Below are 16,483 nucleotides of genomic sequence, written 5' to 3' on the forward strand. Positions count from 1 at the left end.
ACCCTCTGCTAAGTAGGCAGGACAGGAGGACTAGGTCAAACATGAACAACTAAAGCATCAGTCACCCAGCAGTGCCACTACACCATGCCAATACTCAATGACAGTAATACGGTGCAAACCAGAGAGAGATTAACACCTAACACAAAGCACAAAATGACTGCATATAGTTAAGAACCGTTGAATTCCTTTTGCTGAATATGCTTCTTGCAAGCACACAACCACCAAGAATTCACTTGTAAAGTGAGTGGGTTTTAGTTTAAACTACTGGCAATATGTAACTACCGACTTTTTTCTCCCACTAAATACTTCAACTTACATGTAAGCTATTATGTTCTTATTAGGAATATGGAAAGCTGGAAGACTGAATGGATTTACATCACTCTCCACATTGATTCAGTAATTAAGAGAGACTAATGACAGAATAAGGCATCTAATGATTTCAGTATTTTCTATCAAATATTTTTCAAAATTAAGGTATGCTTAAGAACTTTTACCAGACCACCCCAATTCTCTCAACCCATTTTCTGTCAGCAGGTCCAAGCTAGTTTACATCAACTGCAAACTGAACTGAAGCAGAGCATCACAAGCTATTCTATGTGACTGACTCCTGTTGAAACTAATTTGTGATGTTCATCCATAAAGACTGTAACACTTGACTTATCAAAGCAAATAAAACTGAATGATATGATTTATTAAAGAAATTCAAGTTCCTAAATTACAAGCCATTATCAAGAAATACAACTTCCTTGATAAAGGCAAAGACACATACTTGTTACACCAAAAACTACTACAGGCTTCCAGAAGTACTTCTGAGATGTTTTTTATTTTTGTTTTTGTTTTGGTTTCATTTAAAAGAGTAAAAACACAAAACAAGAACAGCTTGCATACAATATCAAAAAGTGGGTAGCATTCAATTGCGCGTAGCTCCTTCCTCCATGACTGAGAGATGAAGAATGGGACAGAAACCCAAGGACAGAATATTTTTCTACTTCAATAGAGCATTTGCTAGAACACAATAGTAGCATCTAGGTCTACCAACAGGTTGGAATAATTACTGCAAATTTTAAGAGTACTTCTGAAGTCAGTAAAAAAACAAACAAACAAGCTCAACTTTTTTTTTTTTTATGATGATAAAAGGTAAACACTAACCTTAATGTAAATCCAAAGTATACAATGAAGTCAGATTTCACCGTCTACAAATTACTGACACAACAGTACACTTGACAAGATTTGCATCTCCTACTCGGAAAGTATGAGAATAGTGGGAAGACAAGTGTAATGAACACCTGAAATGACTTTGAAAATGTTGCTACTATATTAGCCAGAGAGAACTGGACAAAGTTCTTCTACATTGATGTATCCAAAAAATTTATTCAACTTCAGCTGCAAAACTTGCTCGCTTTGCTTCGTTTCATTAACCTCATCCAGACAGTGTCAAAACTGTAGGAAAGCCTGCATTTCTGTAATAACATAACCCAAGCTTGGACAGTTAGAGATGCATCAGCCAAAATCCTCTAGCCATTACTAATGTAGTTTCATACTTTTATTCTGATCATTTTAGCATATTGTCTTTGAAGTGAAAGCATAACTTTTTTAAAAAAAACATAGCAAAAGTATAGGTCCAGGTGAATTTACACTACATATTAGGACGAAATTCTTTACCATGAGGGTGAGACACTGGAGAGACTACCCAGTGAGGCTGTGAATTCCCCTTCCCTGGAAGCACTCAAGGCCAGGCTGGATGGGACTTTGAGCAATCTGGTCTAGAGGGAGGTGTCCCTGCCTATAGCACAGGGGTTGGAACTAAGTGATCTTAAAGGTCCCTTCCAACAAAAACCATTCTATGATTCTGTGCAGAATGGACACAGATCAAGGTCAACAAAAATGTAGTTGCTACACCTTTGCATCTTAAGTTACATTCATTTATGAATATCAATATTATGAAGCATTGCTAGACATGCAATATGTACAAATTACTGACTGCAAATTTGCCTGAAGAGACTTTAGAAAAAAAGCAAAAAACAAACAATAAGATGGCATAATATGATGTAACTCAAAGTTTTGCTTTAAACTGTTGGGTTTTTTTTTTTTTTTTTTTGCTTTTTAAGACATCAACCAAGCTATAAGTAGCTATCTTTCAAAATTCCACATCTAAAGCTATCAGCCTCTACTGATGATAATGCAAGGCTGCACCAGCAATATTCAATGGCAATAATGCTGTATTATTACAATATAATACAATCATTGTGGTTGCTTTAGGTAACCAGCAGTACAGATTTTTGCTTCTTCTATGAAGGAAACAAGCCCTCCTCATTACTTTTGACGGCAGCATGAGCACTTAACATGCAATTCCCCAAAAAATCAAATTCATCTCATCTTGAGATGAACCAGATGTTATGTAGTAATCAGCAAAATAAGTGCCCACTGCTCAGATGGAATGAGACATAATAATTAAGCAGACTAGTAAGCTTTGTGATCAATTTTACATTACCCTCAGGATACATTTTAAATAACAAACAAATCCATTAAAGATAAGACAATTAGAAAAGCTCAAAGATCAAATCATTTCCAATTGACCAATTTATCCACAAGTTTGAATGCCACTGTTGCTTCATCTTTCATTTTCTGTTACATCAATATTCTAAGGCAACACTGCATTTAAACAATTTTAGACTCAGGTTTAAGTTGACCTGTAATCAGCTATTTCAATTAATTATAAAGGAGTCTACACTGGGACCAAGAAGAAGGGAAAGGCACAATAGCACAATAACTTGAACTCAACGTATCTGTATTTATAGATTTTATGAAAAAAAAACAAAAAACTTTAGGTTGTTTACTGGTCAGTTAGTACTAACAGAATAAAAAAATAGCCAGTTACCATACAGTCAATAACCAATAACCAATCATAAGTTACACAGATGCACTAGAAGTAACTGGAGTAAGAGTTTTATGTTCTGTAAATAAAAGTCACGCACAGACTAAACTAAGAAATTGATATGGCAAACCTCCAGAAAAGAAAATTTAATTTTGAAAGTTCGTTCAAAGGCAAGATCTATTCTAAGCTACATGTTATATTTTGAGTCTGAATTTCACAACACTGTGGAATATCAAATTTTTGAACACAAAAACACTTGGCACTTTTGCAACTGAAGAGAAACAGGAAGAGAAGGGGTATAAGAACACCCTGAACTATCCTTTTAAAGATGCTACTTAGTGAAATCTTATAGCATACTATATATGATCGTGTACATGGAGAAGGCTGGGGAGAGCAAGAAGAAGAAACAGCATAACCACCAAGCCAAATGTCAAAGCCACTGTATCTCCTAACTGTATATGCACATTCTCACATGCTCACAGACAAACACACACACACACTGCAAACCTCCTTCCTCATTTCCTATGAAAGACATTGAGAATCCCACTCTTGCCTAGTATCGCTCAAAGAAATACACCCTCATAGATCCAAGGTTTCAGGAAAACACAGCTTGAAATTAGTTCCACAGTTAAACTGGCAAAGACTTTTAACTTCTGTAACTCAATAGCTACAGAAGCTGAAAACAACTGTCTCAAAATACACGCAGGGAGCTTTTGGTAAAGCAATTGTCATATCCTTCTATTAAAATACAAGCAAGCAAGAAGAAAACCAACTAACCCACAAACCAAAATCAAACAGAAAACAAAACAAAGACCAAACAATAAAATCAGGAGTTTAGTACCATAAACTTATTTGTTAATTTATAACTGTTTCTTTTTTCTTCTAATTGAGAAGAAAAAACAAAGAGAACTCAAATTCACCTATGGCATCAACAAGCAGAGCTAGCTTTGTTACTCAGTGTGAAAGCTGCATGTGGCCATCTCCAGCAGATTAACAGATTAGTATAGCAATAATCATTCAAGACATAACCATTTAAAAAGCTGTTACAATTACGATATTTGGCTGATTTTTTTTTCTTTTTAAAGATTCTCTTAGGCAAACTGTACTGCAGTTTGTATCTAAAAGAAAAAAAAAAAAAGTACTGTCAGGAAAGCACAAATTAAGCAGTAAAGGAGTCTGTCCAGATTCAATTAAATAAAATGCTAAGGCCAAACACAGTCATAACAATGATTTACCACCTGTTCTGCAACTCTATTCCTGAAAATCCTAGAGTAAACATCTTAACTCTGAATCAATGTTATAAACTAAGTTGCAGTAAAAGGTCTGTTTGATTTGTAAGCATATCTTTTTTTTTAATAAACAAAATTAAGATCAAGTATCCCCAAAATCATTCTGCTCAGAAACCTGATTCCTATAATTGTCTTATCAAAACACTCAACACAACGTTCTGCATAAACCAAGAGATATTTTAATTGTAGACAAATAAGCCCAGTACCGTGAAAATGACAAAAAGGAAGACAAGACAGACAAACAATACAACTTCTGATCATTACTTAATGTAGAAGTGGAAACATTAGCAGGAGTGTCGGTACTTACTGTGCCTGGCTCTCTGTCTGCTCCCGTAGTAACCAAGAAATGCACAGACATGCCCGTTCAGACACAGAGGCAAGAACAGAAATAAAAAAGGGGGGAAAACAAATTAGAACACAAGCCACGAACAGTTTTAAAATGGCTTTTATTTATATGAGTCATTGCACATTCCTAATACAGTGATCTCCTGAAAATTACAGTATTTTGTAAACAAGATTTACAGTTTAACCATACACAAAGCCTAGTTTTATTTCATGACATAATAAATTATTTTCTTTTCAAAAATTAGTCAAGTGCAATTTTGCCCAATATTTAATCGCATACTAGAATTTAAGCCTATCAAACTAAAGTAACAGATGCAATTACCTAAATCTTTTGTTTGAACACATTCACTTCAAAATTGAAATTCTCATTCCTCCCTACTATCCCACCCTCCCACTTAACGACATTACTTGCTTTAAAAAATTACCCATTTATGCAGTTTAACAGTTTTCCACAATATGGTGCAGGCCACTGGTGTTACACTAAACATTTACCAGAATGTCAAAATGCCCCGCAAACTACAGAGCACATGACACCTAGTGATCCCCATTTAAAATATTGAAAATTTCCAAGCTGAATTTTGCTTCACTGGTATATATGCAGACATTTTTAAGTTTGCCAGAAGTTAGTTGTTATTCTATAAGACTCAATTTCTTTAGAGATGCACATAATTCGCAGCAATGCTCAAATCTGACAGTGTCCTAATCAGGTCTGCCATGCCTCTCACCTCTGTGGTGTTCTGCATCGTGATGCTTCTTGTCATCTTTTATTGCCAAGTGAGATTGACCACCCAAAGCACTAGAAAGGGCAAGGAGGCCAGCACTGCTTCCAAGTGGAGGGATTCCTGAAGGCTGAAGTCCTGATGGATGTGGTGTTAGAGGCACTGGAGGTCCATGGCCATGGGAGAGATGTTGAGCCTGCAACTGCTGCTGCTGTTCCCAGTGGCATCATCATCCCCAGAAGAATAATGTGATTTGGGAAGGAGAAGGGAGAATAGGTTTGGTTAGTTATTGAGAACCAACAGTGGATTTTTATTATTATTTAATCTAGGTTCTCCTGTTTGTCCCAGCACACTAGACACTGCACTACATCATGCTGTCTGTGGACACTTCTGATCACATTCCACAAAGCAAAGAAGGCAAGCTGAATATCTGCTATAGAGTCTGAGAAAAACATTAGACTACCAGAAGTCACTTTGTTTTGGACAGCCACTTTTTGTCATAATGTCACCAGTAACAAAGATCAGCAGCAGAATCTGCAGAATTCCAAAGAAGGCTTCATTACCTTTCCCTTTCTATAGGGAGGCATAGCAGTGGCTTAGGAAAAAAAAAAATTCACTGACAAAATCCAAGCCATGCCGTGCTCCTCAAGTGTGAAAAAAGGAACTTTATACTTCTTGTAGCTATATCTATATTTTTTTTTCTAGCTAAGCTTGTGAAGAAAACTGTTAACAAACATTATGCTTTGGAATAAATTTTGAGTTTAAAATCCAGGTATTCCAAATAACATTAATAAGATAATGGAAATTCCAAAGCAAACATGGTACTAATGAATTAAAATCTATTCCAAACTCAGATAGCAACATGAGTACAAAAGAGTGGATGTAAAACCCAGTAGCCAAACTGGCAACATGAACTTTAAGCAATTTTGGGAACAAATTCCCTAAAATGGAATATCTTAGTATTTACTCAATGTGGGAAAATTATTTTCTAGTTGAAGTTGTTATGGTTCTACTAACGTTTTCCAAGACCAGCAAACCATTTAACTTTGTCCAAATTGCTCAGCACAGATTCATTCAGAAACTTAGGTTTCAAAACCACCTTTAGCTTAGTCATAGTTCCCCTTTAGTTTGCTACAGGAAAAGAGAAATTCTTCCTATTTCTTGCTTTCTTGAGCCTGGACACATGAACAAAAGACAACAAATCTTTCTCCTTTAACCATATTCCACCATTCCTCTGCTGAAAGTAAACAGCATAAAAGTAGCCAAAGAATATTACTCCGCTCATTGGATGAAACAGATGTCATACAAGCAAGTATCTGAACAGGATGTCTTAGCTAGGCATGAGAGACTGATCTACTGAATGCCATCTATCCTAGTAAGCGCAGCTAACACTGTTACAGTTCTGCTGTAAGGTACTATAAACTCACTTGGAATAGAGGTAAAATAAAACTCACAGTACTTCACAAATTATTCCAAAATACCCAGTCCAAAAAAATCTAAAATATATTCTTCCATAGGTTCCAAGACTTTATGATAAACCATTGACATAACATCTGCATAATAACTACCTATAGAAGAATGTAATTACTATTCAGATGAGTGTACTCCATGCTTTCATTTCTCACATCACTCTCCTAACACATGCCATGAGCTTTTTAAGAATGTCTGTAGACATAAACAGATGAAATTGCAGAACTCTGGACTAAACTTGAAATGCTTTCACTTTTCTGTTGTCCCCAGCTGCAAATCAGCCATCATTTACTTGTTTTTGATACATGGTATAAACCCCAGAAAAATACCACAATACCCTCAGGCTATTCAACAAAGCCATGATTTTATGAATGTTTTGTCTTCTCACACAAGAATTTCACAAATTCCTCTTCAAACACAGTGTAAAAGGCTTAATTAGCCTTTGCAGGAATGCATACATTCTCATCACTATTCTTTCCAACCCTCACATAACTTTTAAAGGCAAGAGACAAGACCTATTTTTTTTAATATTTTTAAGAACCTAAAAAGTAACATTTTGAAGGATGTATTTAGAGTTATTTTTATTTGAAACATTTACTACCTCCTACAAAATAAAGTAGTGAAACATAATTGCTTCTTCTTCAGAAGTATTCATAAAGAGCACAGAAAGTCTGACAGAAATGCAATCTAGTTTATTTTTTTCATCCAGGCTCCAAGGAAAAAGATAACTTATCCTCCCATACTATATCAGTAAATTCCAGAACAATTCCTCAAATCAGGGGACAACTTGATCTTTTGCAAGGTTTTGAAGCAGATCATCTTGAAGGAAATCACACACCATGTGCAGAACAACAGGAGGATCAGGGCTAGCCATCATGGTTTCATGAAAGGCAGTTCCTGCTTGACCAACCTGATCTTCTATGATCGAATGATCTGCCAGGTGGATGATGCAAAGGCTGCAGACGTAATCTACCAAGAATTTAGCAAAGTTACCAACACTGTCTCCCACATCATTCCCCTGGAGAAGCTGGTAGGACAGATACACTTTTTGCTGAGTTAAGAACTGTCCAGGCTCCACAAGTGATGGTGAATGCAGTCACATCTAGAGGTCAGCAGTGGGGCCTGTCCTGTTCAATATCTTTATTGATGACCTTGATGAGGGCACTGTGTGTGCCCTCAGTAGGTTTGCAGACAACACTAAGGTGGGAGGAATCACTGACCTTCACAGGGGTAGGAGAGTCCTACTGAGAAATCAGGACAGGCAAGGTCACAGGGCTGAAATCAGTGTGATGAAGTTCAACAAGACCAAGTTCCAGGTCTTGCACTTGGGCCACAACAACCCCAGGCAACGCCACAGGCTTGAGGCAGAGTGGCTGGAAGACTGCGTAGAGGAAATGGACCTAGGGGCAGCAGTCAACATTCAGCTGAACATGAGCTAGCAGCGTGTCCAGATGGCCAACAAGGCCAATGGCATCCTGGCTTGTATCAGAAATAGTGTTGCCAGCAGTAGCAGGTTAGTGATCATCCCTTTGTATTCAGCACTGGTGAAGCTGCACCTTCAGCACTGGGATCACTTTTGGGCCCCTGGCTATAAGAAAGACACTGAGGCCCCGAATGTGTTCAGACAAGGGCAGTAAAGCTGGTGAGGGGGCTGGAGCAGAGGCCTTATGAGGAACAGCTGATGGAACTGGGATTATTTAGTTCTGGAGAAGGGGAAGCTCAGGGATGACTATACCCCTCTCTACAACTACCTGAAGGGAGGCTGTGGGGAGACTAAGGGTCAGCCTCTTCTCCCAGGTAACTAGAGGGAATGGCCCCAAGTGGCACCAGGAGAGATTTGGGTTGGACATTAGGAAATACTTCTCCAAGAGCGTGGTCTGGCACTGGAACGGACTGAGCAGGGTGGTGGTAGAGTTAGTGACACTAGAGGTGGTCAAGAAATGTTTAGATGTTGTATTGAGGGATATAATTTAGTGAGAAGTATTGGTGGTAGGAGGACAGTTGGATGGAATGGCCTTGGAGTTCTTTCCCAATCTTGATGACTCTGTGATTCTTTAAGATGATTCTTTAAGAGAGACGGTACTTAATTCATTCACCTCATCTATGACCACCTAAACCATGTGGACATTTTCCCTTTAAGCCATGCAACACACATGCATCCACAGTACTGTAATACATTCATAGCCTTGGTCTTGTCCTATTATACTAGTTTACCTAGCTGTGGTATGAAATTGGCTAAGAAGAGGAAGTGATTTCTCTCCCTCTAAACAGTTTCATGGAGAGAAATCACCTCCTTTCTTCAACAGTGAGCTCAAATTAGCATCTTTCACAGAGTGAGCATGAAAAAAATCAAAACAGGGAAATGAAGTTAAATTATTTCCATTCTTGTCCCTATGGCTTCAAGAAGATTCCCTTTTTCCTTACCTCTCTTGCCCAGTTTAATTAGCAAACAAGTAAATCCACACAATTACAGGAAGCATTGCTTGATGTCTTTAGAAACCAGACTGCTAGGGACATGTTATCTGCAATTACCCCAGCTCTGCTTTGTAGCCTACTCACATCCAATGTATTTTGAAAACCCTAGAAATGAGGAACAGATTAATTTATTCTAATAAAGTCCTTGAAGCTGAAAATATGTGACAAAAATGGCAACAACTGCTTTCTCTGATAGTACTGCATATGTTAGCCAGGAAGCAATGCTCTATTTAACGTGTAGAGCAGAATATGAAAGCTCCAAGGGGAAAATGCATCTCTGTGCCACACAACACCTTAATGCTTTCCAAAATGGTTACTGAGGGCAACAGCGGAAAGTGGTCTGCAAAGATGCTGAAATGCACAACACTGAACAGACTGAAGACTGGAAATTTGATCATGGTCTTTAATATCAGTGGTGTAGATTGGGTTTAATGTTTATTAACTGAGAGCCACTGAAGCTTAAGGTTGATGTATACGATTTATGTTTTATATCCTATTTACAATAGGCTCCAAAGTTCTTCCTAACACACAGATAAAGATGACCCTTTCCAGAAACTCTTGCCCTATTATTTTCTTATTTATATATCTTTAATTGTTAAGAGTATATTGCACTCTTTCTAGGAAGGGAAAATCTGCACTTAAAGAGAAAAACTAAAGACTGGGGAGATGGATAACAGTAGCGCTCACCAGATGTATTTAGTAGCTAGGCATTTGCCACTGTAGATCCCAGAAACAATTATGTTATGCATATAATGACTTTCCTGTCACTTCAAAGACACTAATGCCTGCTCTGTCACCTTTTAAGAGCTTAGTAGCCTTGAGATATAAAACTGAAGAACTTGGCAGCAGTACCATGGTCCACTAGGCATGTTCATTAGCACTTAATTAAAAACTAGACACCTGCCATAAGAAATGTGCTCAAAGAAGGATGAGTAACAGGTCTGTCTTACTACCAATTATTATCATTACTTGCAGAGTAAGGGCTGTGTCCAGCTTCAGAGGGATATGGGAAGCAGAGAAGAGGGCAGTGATGCATACCTAAGTAACTGCACTGAGATAATTAGCCAGAGCATTGATTTTAAGAGCATCAATAGTTCACTCAACATTTTGTTGCAAAAGCAGAAGTTCTTTATATTTTCAAAGGGAGGAAAGAAATATACATTCAGCTGAATTAGATTTTATTACCTCTTTTTTTTTTTTCCTACTAACCCCCAACCAGACTGTGAAGACCCCAAAATTAACATGTGAAAAACACAGCCCTTGCTTCTCCAAGCAAGGACTTCCTAGCAATCCTAAAAGTTTGTTATGTCCAACATTCTAGTTTCAGCTATAATGAGCTCTTTAACCACAATTAATTTTCAATCTCTATTGCAAGCGTCCAGCAGCAGTTAGAGCAAGTCTTTGTTCATGCATAGAAAATTGTCCTTGAGAGCAGCTCAGCAGAGAAGGACCTGGGGGTCCTGATGGACGAGACTGAACATGAGCCAGCAGTGCGCTCTGGAAGCTCGAAAGGCAAATGGGATCCTGGGCTCCATCAGGAGAGGGGTGGTCAGCAGGGACAGGGAGGTGATTGTCCCTCTCTACTCGGCTCTTGTGAGGCCCCATCTGGAGTACTGTGTCCAGGTGTGGAGCCCTCAGTACAAGAAAGACAGGAGATTTTGGAAAGGGTCCAGAGGAGGGCAACTAAGATGATCAGGGGGCTGGAGCACCTCCCCTATCAGGACAGGCTGAGGGAGTTGGGCTTGTTCAGCCTGGAGAAGAGAAGGCTGCGGGGTGACCTCATTGCAGCCTATCAATACCTGAAGGGAACCTACACCCAGGAGGGGAGTAAACTCTTCAAAAGGGCTGACAACAGCAGGACTAGGGGAAATGGATCCAAGTTGAAGGAGGGAAGATTTAGGTTGGATGTTAGGGGGAAGTTCTTTACTAGGAGAGTGGTTAGGCCCTGGAATGGCTGCCGAGGGAGGTTGTGGATGCCCCGTCCTTGGACGTGTTTAAGGCCAGGTTGGACGGGGTCCTGGGCAACCTGATCTGAATGTCTATGTTTGGTGGCCCTGCTAGGCAGGGGGGTTGGAACTACATGATCCTTGGGGTCCCTTCCAACCCGGGTGATTCTGTGATTCTGTGTGAAAATCTACATCACAGCAAGACACCTCTTTTTGGCTCCTTGTCTATTAACATTGACCATGAGGTCCTACAATCTTCCTTCTCCATGTAAATGCAAACCAGCAGTGGAAAAAGGCTATATGTGGTTCCAAAGTATAACAGATGATTCTTCCAGTGCCTTTCTGAAATATCATTTGAGAGTAGAGTTCTAGAAATCCTTATCAGCACCCGTTCTGCAAATACTATCAACAGATCCCCTCCCACCCCCCCAGACACCTGTTGAGCGCAAGAGTGATTCAGAGATCCAAAATGCAGGGGGAGCTAATTCATGTCAATTTCTGTAGAGCACAATTAACATAACTTTGTTGAAATCAAGCAAGGAGACAGATACATAAGAAAAACTTTTTTTAAAAAAAGTTACTGCATTCATTTGCATTTCCATATTCTCTCCCTTCCCAAAGGAATATCTTCTAGTTTTTCATTTGCGTGATCAGGCAGAAGGAGGTGAGAATCAGTATCAGATGTTTATGGCCAAAGAACACGAGTGCCAGTGCTAAAACACAAACAGCCAGCTACAGCCAGCTGACAACACAACAATCTTTTCTCTCACGTTAAAAAAAAAATTCCTAGGAACAGTGCTGTAATTGTAACCTTTCAAAAAATGGAAACAACATAAGATTATGCTCCTGTCAGATCCAGTATACTACCTCACTTTGAAAAAAAAAAAACAAACCAACCAGGAGCAAACAGAAAACAACGCATCATTCACATTCACAACAGCCTAACCTATAAGAGTACTCTCATTTGACAGCCTAACCCATCAATTCATTACTTGCATTTAAATTAGTTGCTTTAGAAGAGCTAATAGGTGTGAACATTTTGAATGATGACAAAACTTTCCTTTAAGAATACACCCACATTCTTCCCTACAAAAATGAGGAGACTAATACATAATCATATTCAGACAAGACCATTCAGCATGGATTGCTTACTTATTGCTCTATTTTCTAACTTTACTTCAGTAATGGTGTGTTTCCACTTCTCTGCTTTCGGATGCTTCATTTTCCTTAATATTATCAACTATTAGACAAACTGATTACAAGATGTGTTAACAGTTTCTTTAAGTTCTTGGTGTCATTAAAGTTGAAAAGACCACTAGGACTACCTAAGATCAGCTGCTTAGCCAACACCACCATGCCCTCTAAAATCCATGTTCCTCAGTGGAACACCTACACTTCTCTTGAAAATCTCCAGGGACAGTGGACCCCAACACATCTCCAGGTAGCCTCTTTCAAAGTCTTATCAATCTGAGAAGAATTTTTTACCTAATATCCAATCTGAAGATCAACAAGAGGAAATAAAAAGTCCTGCATCTGGCAGGACTGAGGAACTGCCACAAACACACGTACATACTGGAAACCACGCAGCTTAAAAGCAGCTCTGCAGAAAGAGTCTCAGGGGTTCTGTTAGACACTACACTGAACATATCCATCAGCGTGCTCTTGATATGGAGAAGGTTAATGATAACCCTGTCTGTACTAGACAAAGTATAATCAGCAGGTCCAGGGAAGTAACACTTGCCTTCTTCTCAGGACTGGTAATGACAAAGTTGTAGTGCTGTATCCAGTTCTGGGCTCCCTTCGCAATGCAAAAGGAGTCTGGATCTACTGCAAAAGTCCAATGAAAGGTCATGAAGATGACAAAGATGACTATCCTAGAGAAAAGGCTCAGGAGGATCTCACCAAGATGTCCAATTCCTCTTCTAAAAGTTCTGACTTAATTTTGACAGATAGGAAGCTATCAAACAAACTTGAAAATGCCTGCTACAGCATCTCTGGCCTCTGAGCCAAGAATGGAATCTTTGTAAGTTTGTACAACTAATCTGAAAACTATCCATTATGTAAACAAGTCACACTGACTAGGGTAAGGGAAGAAAAGGTTTCCTCACACAAAGAAAGCATCTTCAGCAAGCCTTTTCCATCTATATATAACATGAAATGTCACTTTGTTACAGAGACTTAAGTCCACAGGAGGACAGATTGGCAAAACATATGCAAAAACATTTCAGACAAAATTTGTGTGACAGTGACATAACTATTTTAAAACCAGACTGTTTCATGAGAAAAGAAATCTTTTTTCTTTTTCATGCTTACTACAGAAAATGCCTAGATAATGTCTGAGTATTACCACTCATCTTCAACTCCATTCTAAAAATCAAACATTTTACTGAGTAGAGGATAGATGTCAGAAAGCAAATATCAAAAAGTACAAAAGAAGATGAGTAATCAAGTTTCCTTCTTTGTTACTATTTTTATTACAGGAATTTGTTTTAAACTGTCAGACTTCTGAACAGAATAGTCTCAGAAAATTTTCACAGTTCTTAGTTCCACTTTTTCAAATACCTCAAAGTATACTAATAAATCTCAACTGCGCATCTTACCAAGTTTTTTGAAACAGTACGGGCTGTACAAATTGCCTCACACAGAACAAAAAATGCAAGATATACTGGCATAAAGGTTGCTCCCCCCCCACACTCTCCACAATTCCCCCTCCCCCCCCACAAATTAACTTCATCTAAGATAATTGAAGTAAGGCTGAGAAGTTATATTTCACTGCTCTGCTGATAGAGAAACTTCAAGCACACTAATAAAGTCAGACTTTCTGCCACCTTTATCTATATATAAAACCCAGAGAAAAGCAGATACAAAATAGCATGTAAAAAGCACTCAAGTACTGTAAAAAAAATATTAAGTATACGATTTTGTGTTATTTCTGTTTTCCTTTCTTAAATCCTTGTCCACCCTATGACCAGACTCCCTCTTTCTTTGGTGTTATATTCTTCCTTTTCAGGATTCATTTTCATCTCTCTGCTATGAGATCCTCCTTGAAAAATCATCTCTCTTCTTCTCTTTGTTCTTGGGAAATTTTAAATAGGAAAAGCAAGATTGATTTCAAATGATTCAGGAAGAAAAACAAACCAAACATGTTTCATGCACCGGTGCTCTAACTACAATTTTAGACCGATGCATACCTACACCACTGTAAAATATACTTCTTCTGTATATACTTCTGTACTGCACAGTTTTGCCATGAAATACTGAACATGGTCAACTCTAGAGCCTGTTTCTTCTTCCTTTTGTGTAGAGATCAAAATACATCCTTTAATCTCCCTAATGTAAAGAAAGTTAACAAGCATAACTCCCCATATGCTTCCTCTGTAAGGTTAACAGTTATTTTTAAATCAAAAGGAAGAAAAAAAGTACTTGCAGTCAAAAAGCTGTCATACCAACTTCTCTGAAACAATAATACATATCTGTTGATTAGCAGTGTATTTCAGAAGAAAAACTATTCCATGGAAAAATTAAAACACACATGAGAAGACAGATCCTCACTTGGGGCAAACAAACCATGTATGTATATAGCTTATCTCTAAAGAATTGGAAAAATAGAACTGGGAAAGCAATTCTCAATAGCAGCCAAAGTAGTTACCTTGAAACCTGAACTTAAGTAGCAAAACTCTAAATTCAGTTGTCCACTAAAATAACTGAAAGACTTCTTGAGAGTTCCTAAAAACCATTAACAGGTATGAAATGTGTATTCCAGTAAATGTCTTATAATACGTTCTGTATTTCATGAAGAATTCAGTTTTTTTTAAATAAGGAAAATGACATCTCATCACAAGAAAGGCTTGGCTTGCTATCAATTCAAGTATTGTAGTCATTACCAGCCTATCTACAAGTACACACAGAGTACTCCTGTGAAATCACAAGATCCCATTTCTAAAACAGTAGTTAGCTCCATAAGAACAGACAAACAGCTTTTCAGTGCTCTGCAATACAATGCAAATAGAAAACAAAAAAATAATTTAAAAGGCCAGCTTGTTAACTATTAATTTGTTCCCACATCACTGTTACAGATCAGACTCACAGACTGAAAAGGAGAAAGTGGTACTTTATCTTTTCCTTAGCTCTATGCTGATCAACAACTTTAATATTTGCTGTGCTTTTCAGTCTCACTTTTAACAGCTAGCCTTCTCTGCCCTTCCTTCTAGCATTTTAGAGAACAAGTCAAGCACCGGAATTAAAAAGATGCAGAGATATTACACTTCAGGGCTCTTCAAAAAGATTACTTTTAGAATGACAGATGTGGGTGGACCCACCCAAATGGATTTGTTACCACACCCAGAGAAAAGTCAGCTGTTTTTCTAAAATATCAATTAGCTATTTAAGAAAAATTCTGTGATAATTATAAATTGCATAATTTTTAACATCCCATTGAGAGGGAATAAGTATATAGCCCTGCCAGAATGACTAACACTTTCACAAGAGCAAACCTGCATTAGCAGCCTAGCTATTCTTGGGAGCTGCTGTAGCTTGTTCCACACTGGGAGGGCTCTCCAGTGAGGACACAGAATCCTGCCAGCAGATGGAATTCTTCCAGTTCAGCAGCATCTTCTCTCCAGGGTGCATTAGCACTCCATTGGTGCAGCTGCATCCATACAAGGGCTTTCGAGAACAGAAGAGGTTCTCAATACTGCTTTCATGGAGGAGGGAAGTAAACAAGCCCAGAACTCCTCTCATAACAAGTACAGACCCACAGAAGCACTGTTAATGCTTCTATCCAGCAAAATAGCAGGATCAGAAAAATGAAGCTCTTTTGCTACCTAGCATAACCTTATATGTACAGGCATACACACACATTATTTTAAATATTTGTGTATGCAATTATGTACTTATAAAATTATAGAAGTTCCTGTGTATATTTATTATATGTAAGCTTTTCCAGTGATAGCAATTCTTCTGAAAATGTTTATTAAGAGTCTGGAATAATAACAGATCCTATCTTAAGAGTTTTATAACCAAAGCTAGAGATGAGCCACAGAAGATCAAGTTCTAAAGACCCCTGCACTAACAATGACACGTTTTCCCCTTAGGTCAAAAGTGCAAAAGTGAAGTTAGTACTAGAGAAAAAAGAACACATCAATGGATGAATCAGAAGTTTTTACAAGGACTGTTCTGAAAATAATGCCTCTTATTTTATTATGTTGGTCCATTATGTGATAGGTGAATGTCGGTTGCATGGCAGTAGAGGCTGAGCATTCCCACCAATATTCCATTACATTTTGTTGTTATACAAGAGATGGCAGCAGAGGGGCAGTCTAACAAAGTGGCATCAGGTAAGAAAGCGTGTACAAAGCAAAGGTA

The 16,483-nt window shown here is 38.1% G+C and overlaps 1 protein-coding gene across 4 annotated transcripts in view; it reads right to left on the reverse strand.

Annotated features, from left to right (window-relative positions):
• TLE1 (TLE family member 1, transcriptional corepressor) overlaps window positions 1-16,483 on the reverse strand; it is a 75,610-nt gene that overhangs the window by 27,274 nt on the left and 31,853 nt on the right. For all 4 annotated transcript variants that reach the window (XM_042877407.1, XM_042877406.1, XM_042877408.1 and 1 more), the window contains 2 exons: window positions 5,235-5,439; window positions 4,472-4,488 (listed from right to left, as the gene is read on the reverse strand). In XM_042877407.1, the coding sequence (XP_042733341.1) occupies window positions 4,472-4,488; window positions 5,235-5,439 (222 nt within the window). The remainder of the gene's footprint in view (window positions 1-4,471; window positions 4,489-5,234; window positions 5,440-16,483) is intronic.

Source organism: Lagopus leucura, unplaced genomic scaffold (genome assembly GCF_019238085.1).
Source record: "Lagopus leucura isolate 7727_CA_CO unplaced genomic scaffold, USGS_WTPT01 Super-Scaffold_100018, whole genome shotgun sequence".
Lineage (NCBI taxonomy): Eukaryota > Metazoa > Chordata > Aves > Galliformes > Phasianidae > Lagopus > Lagopus leucura.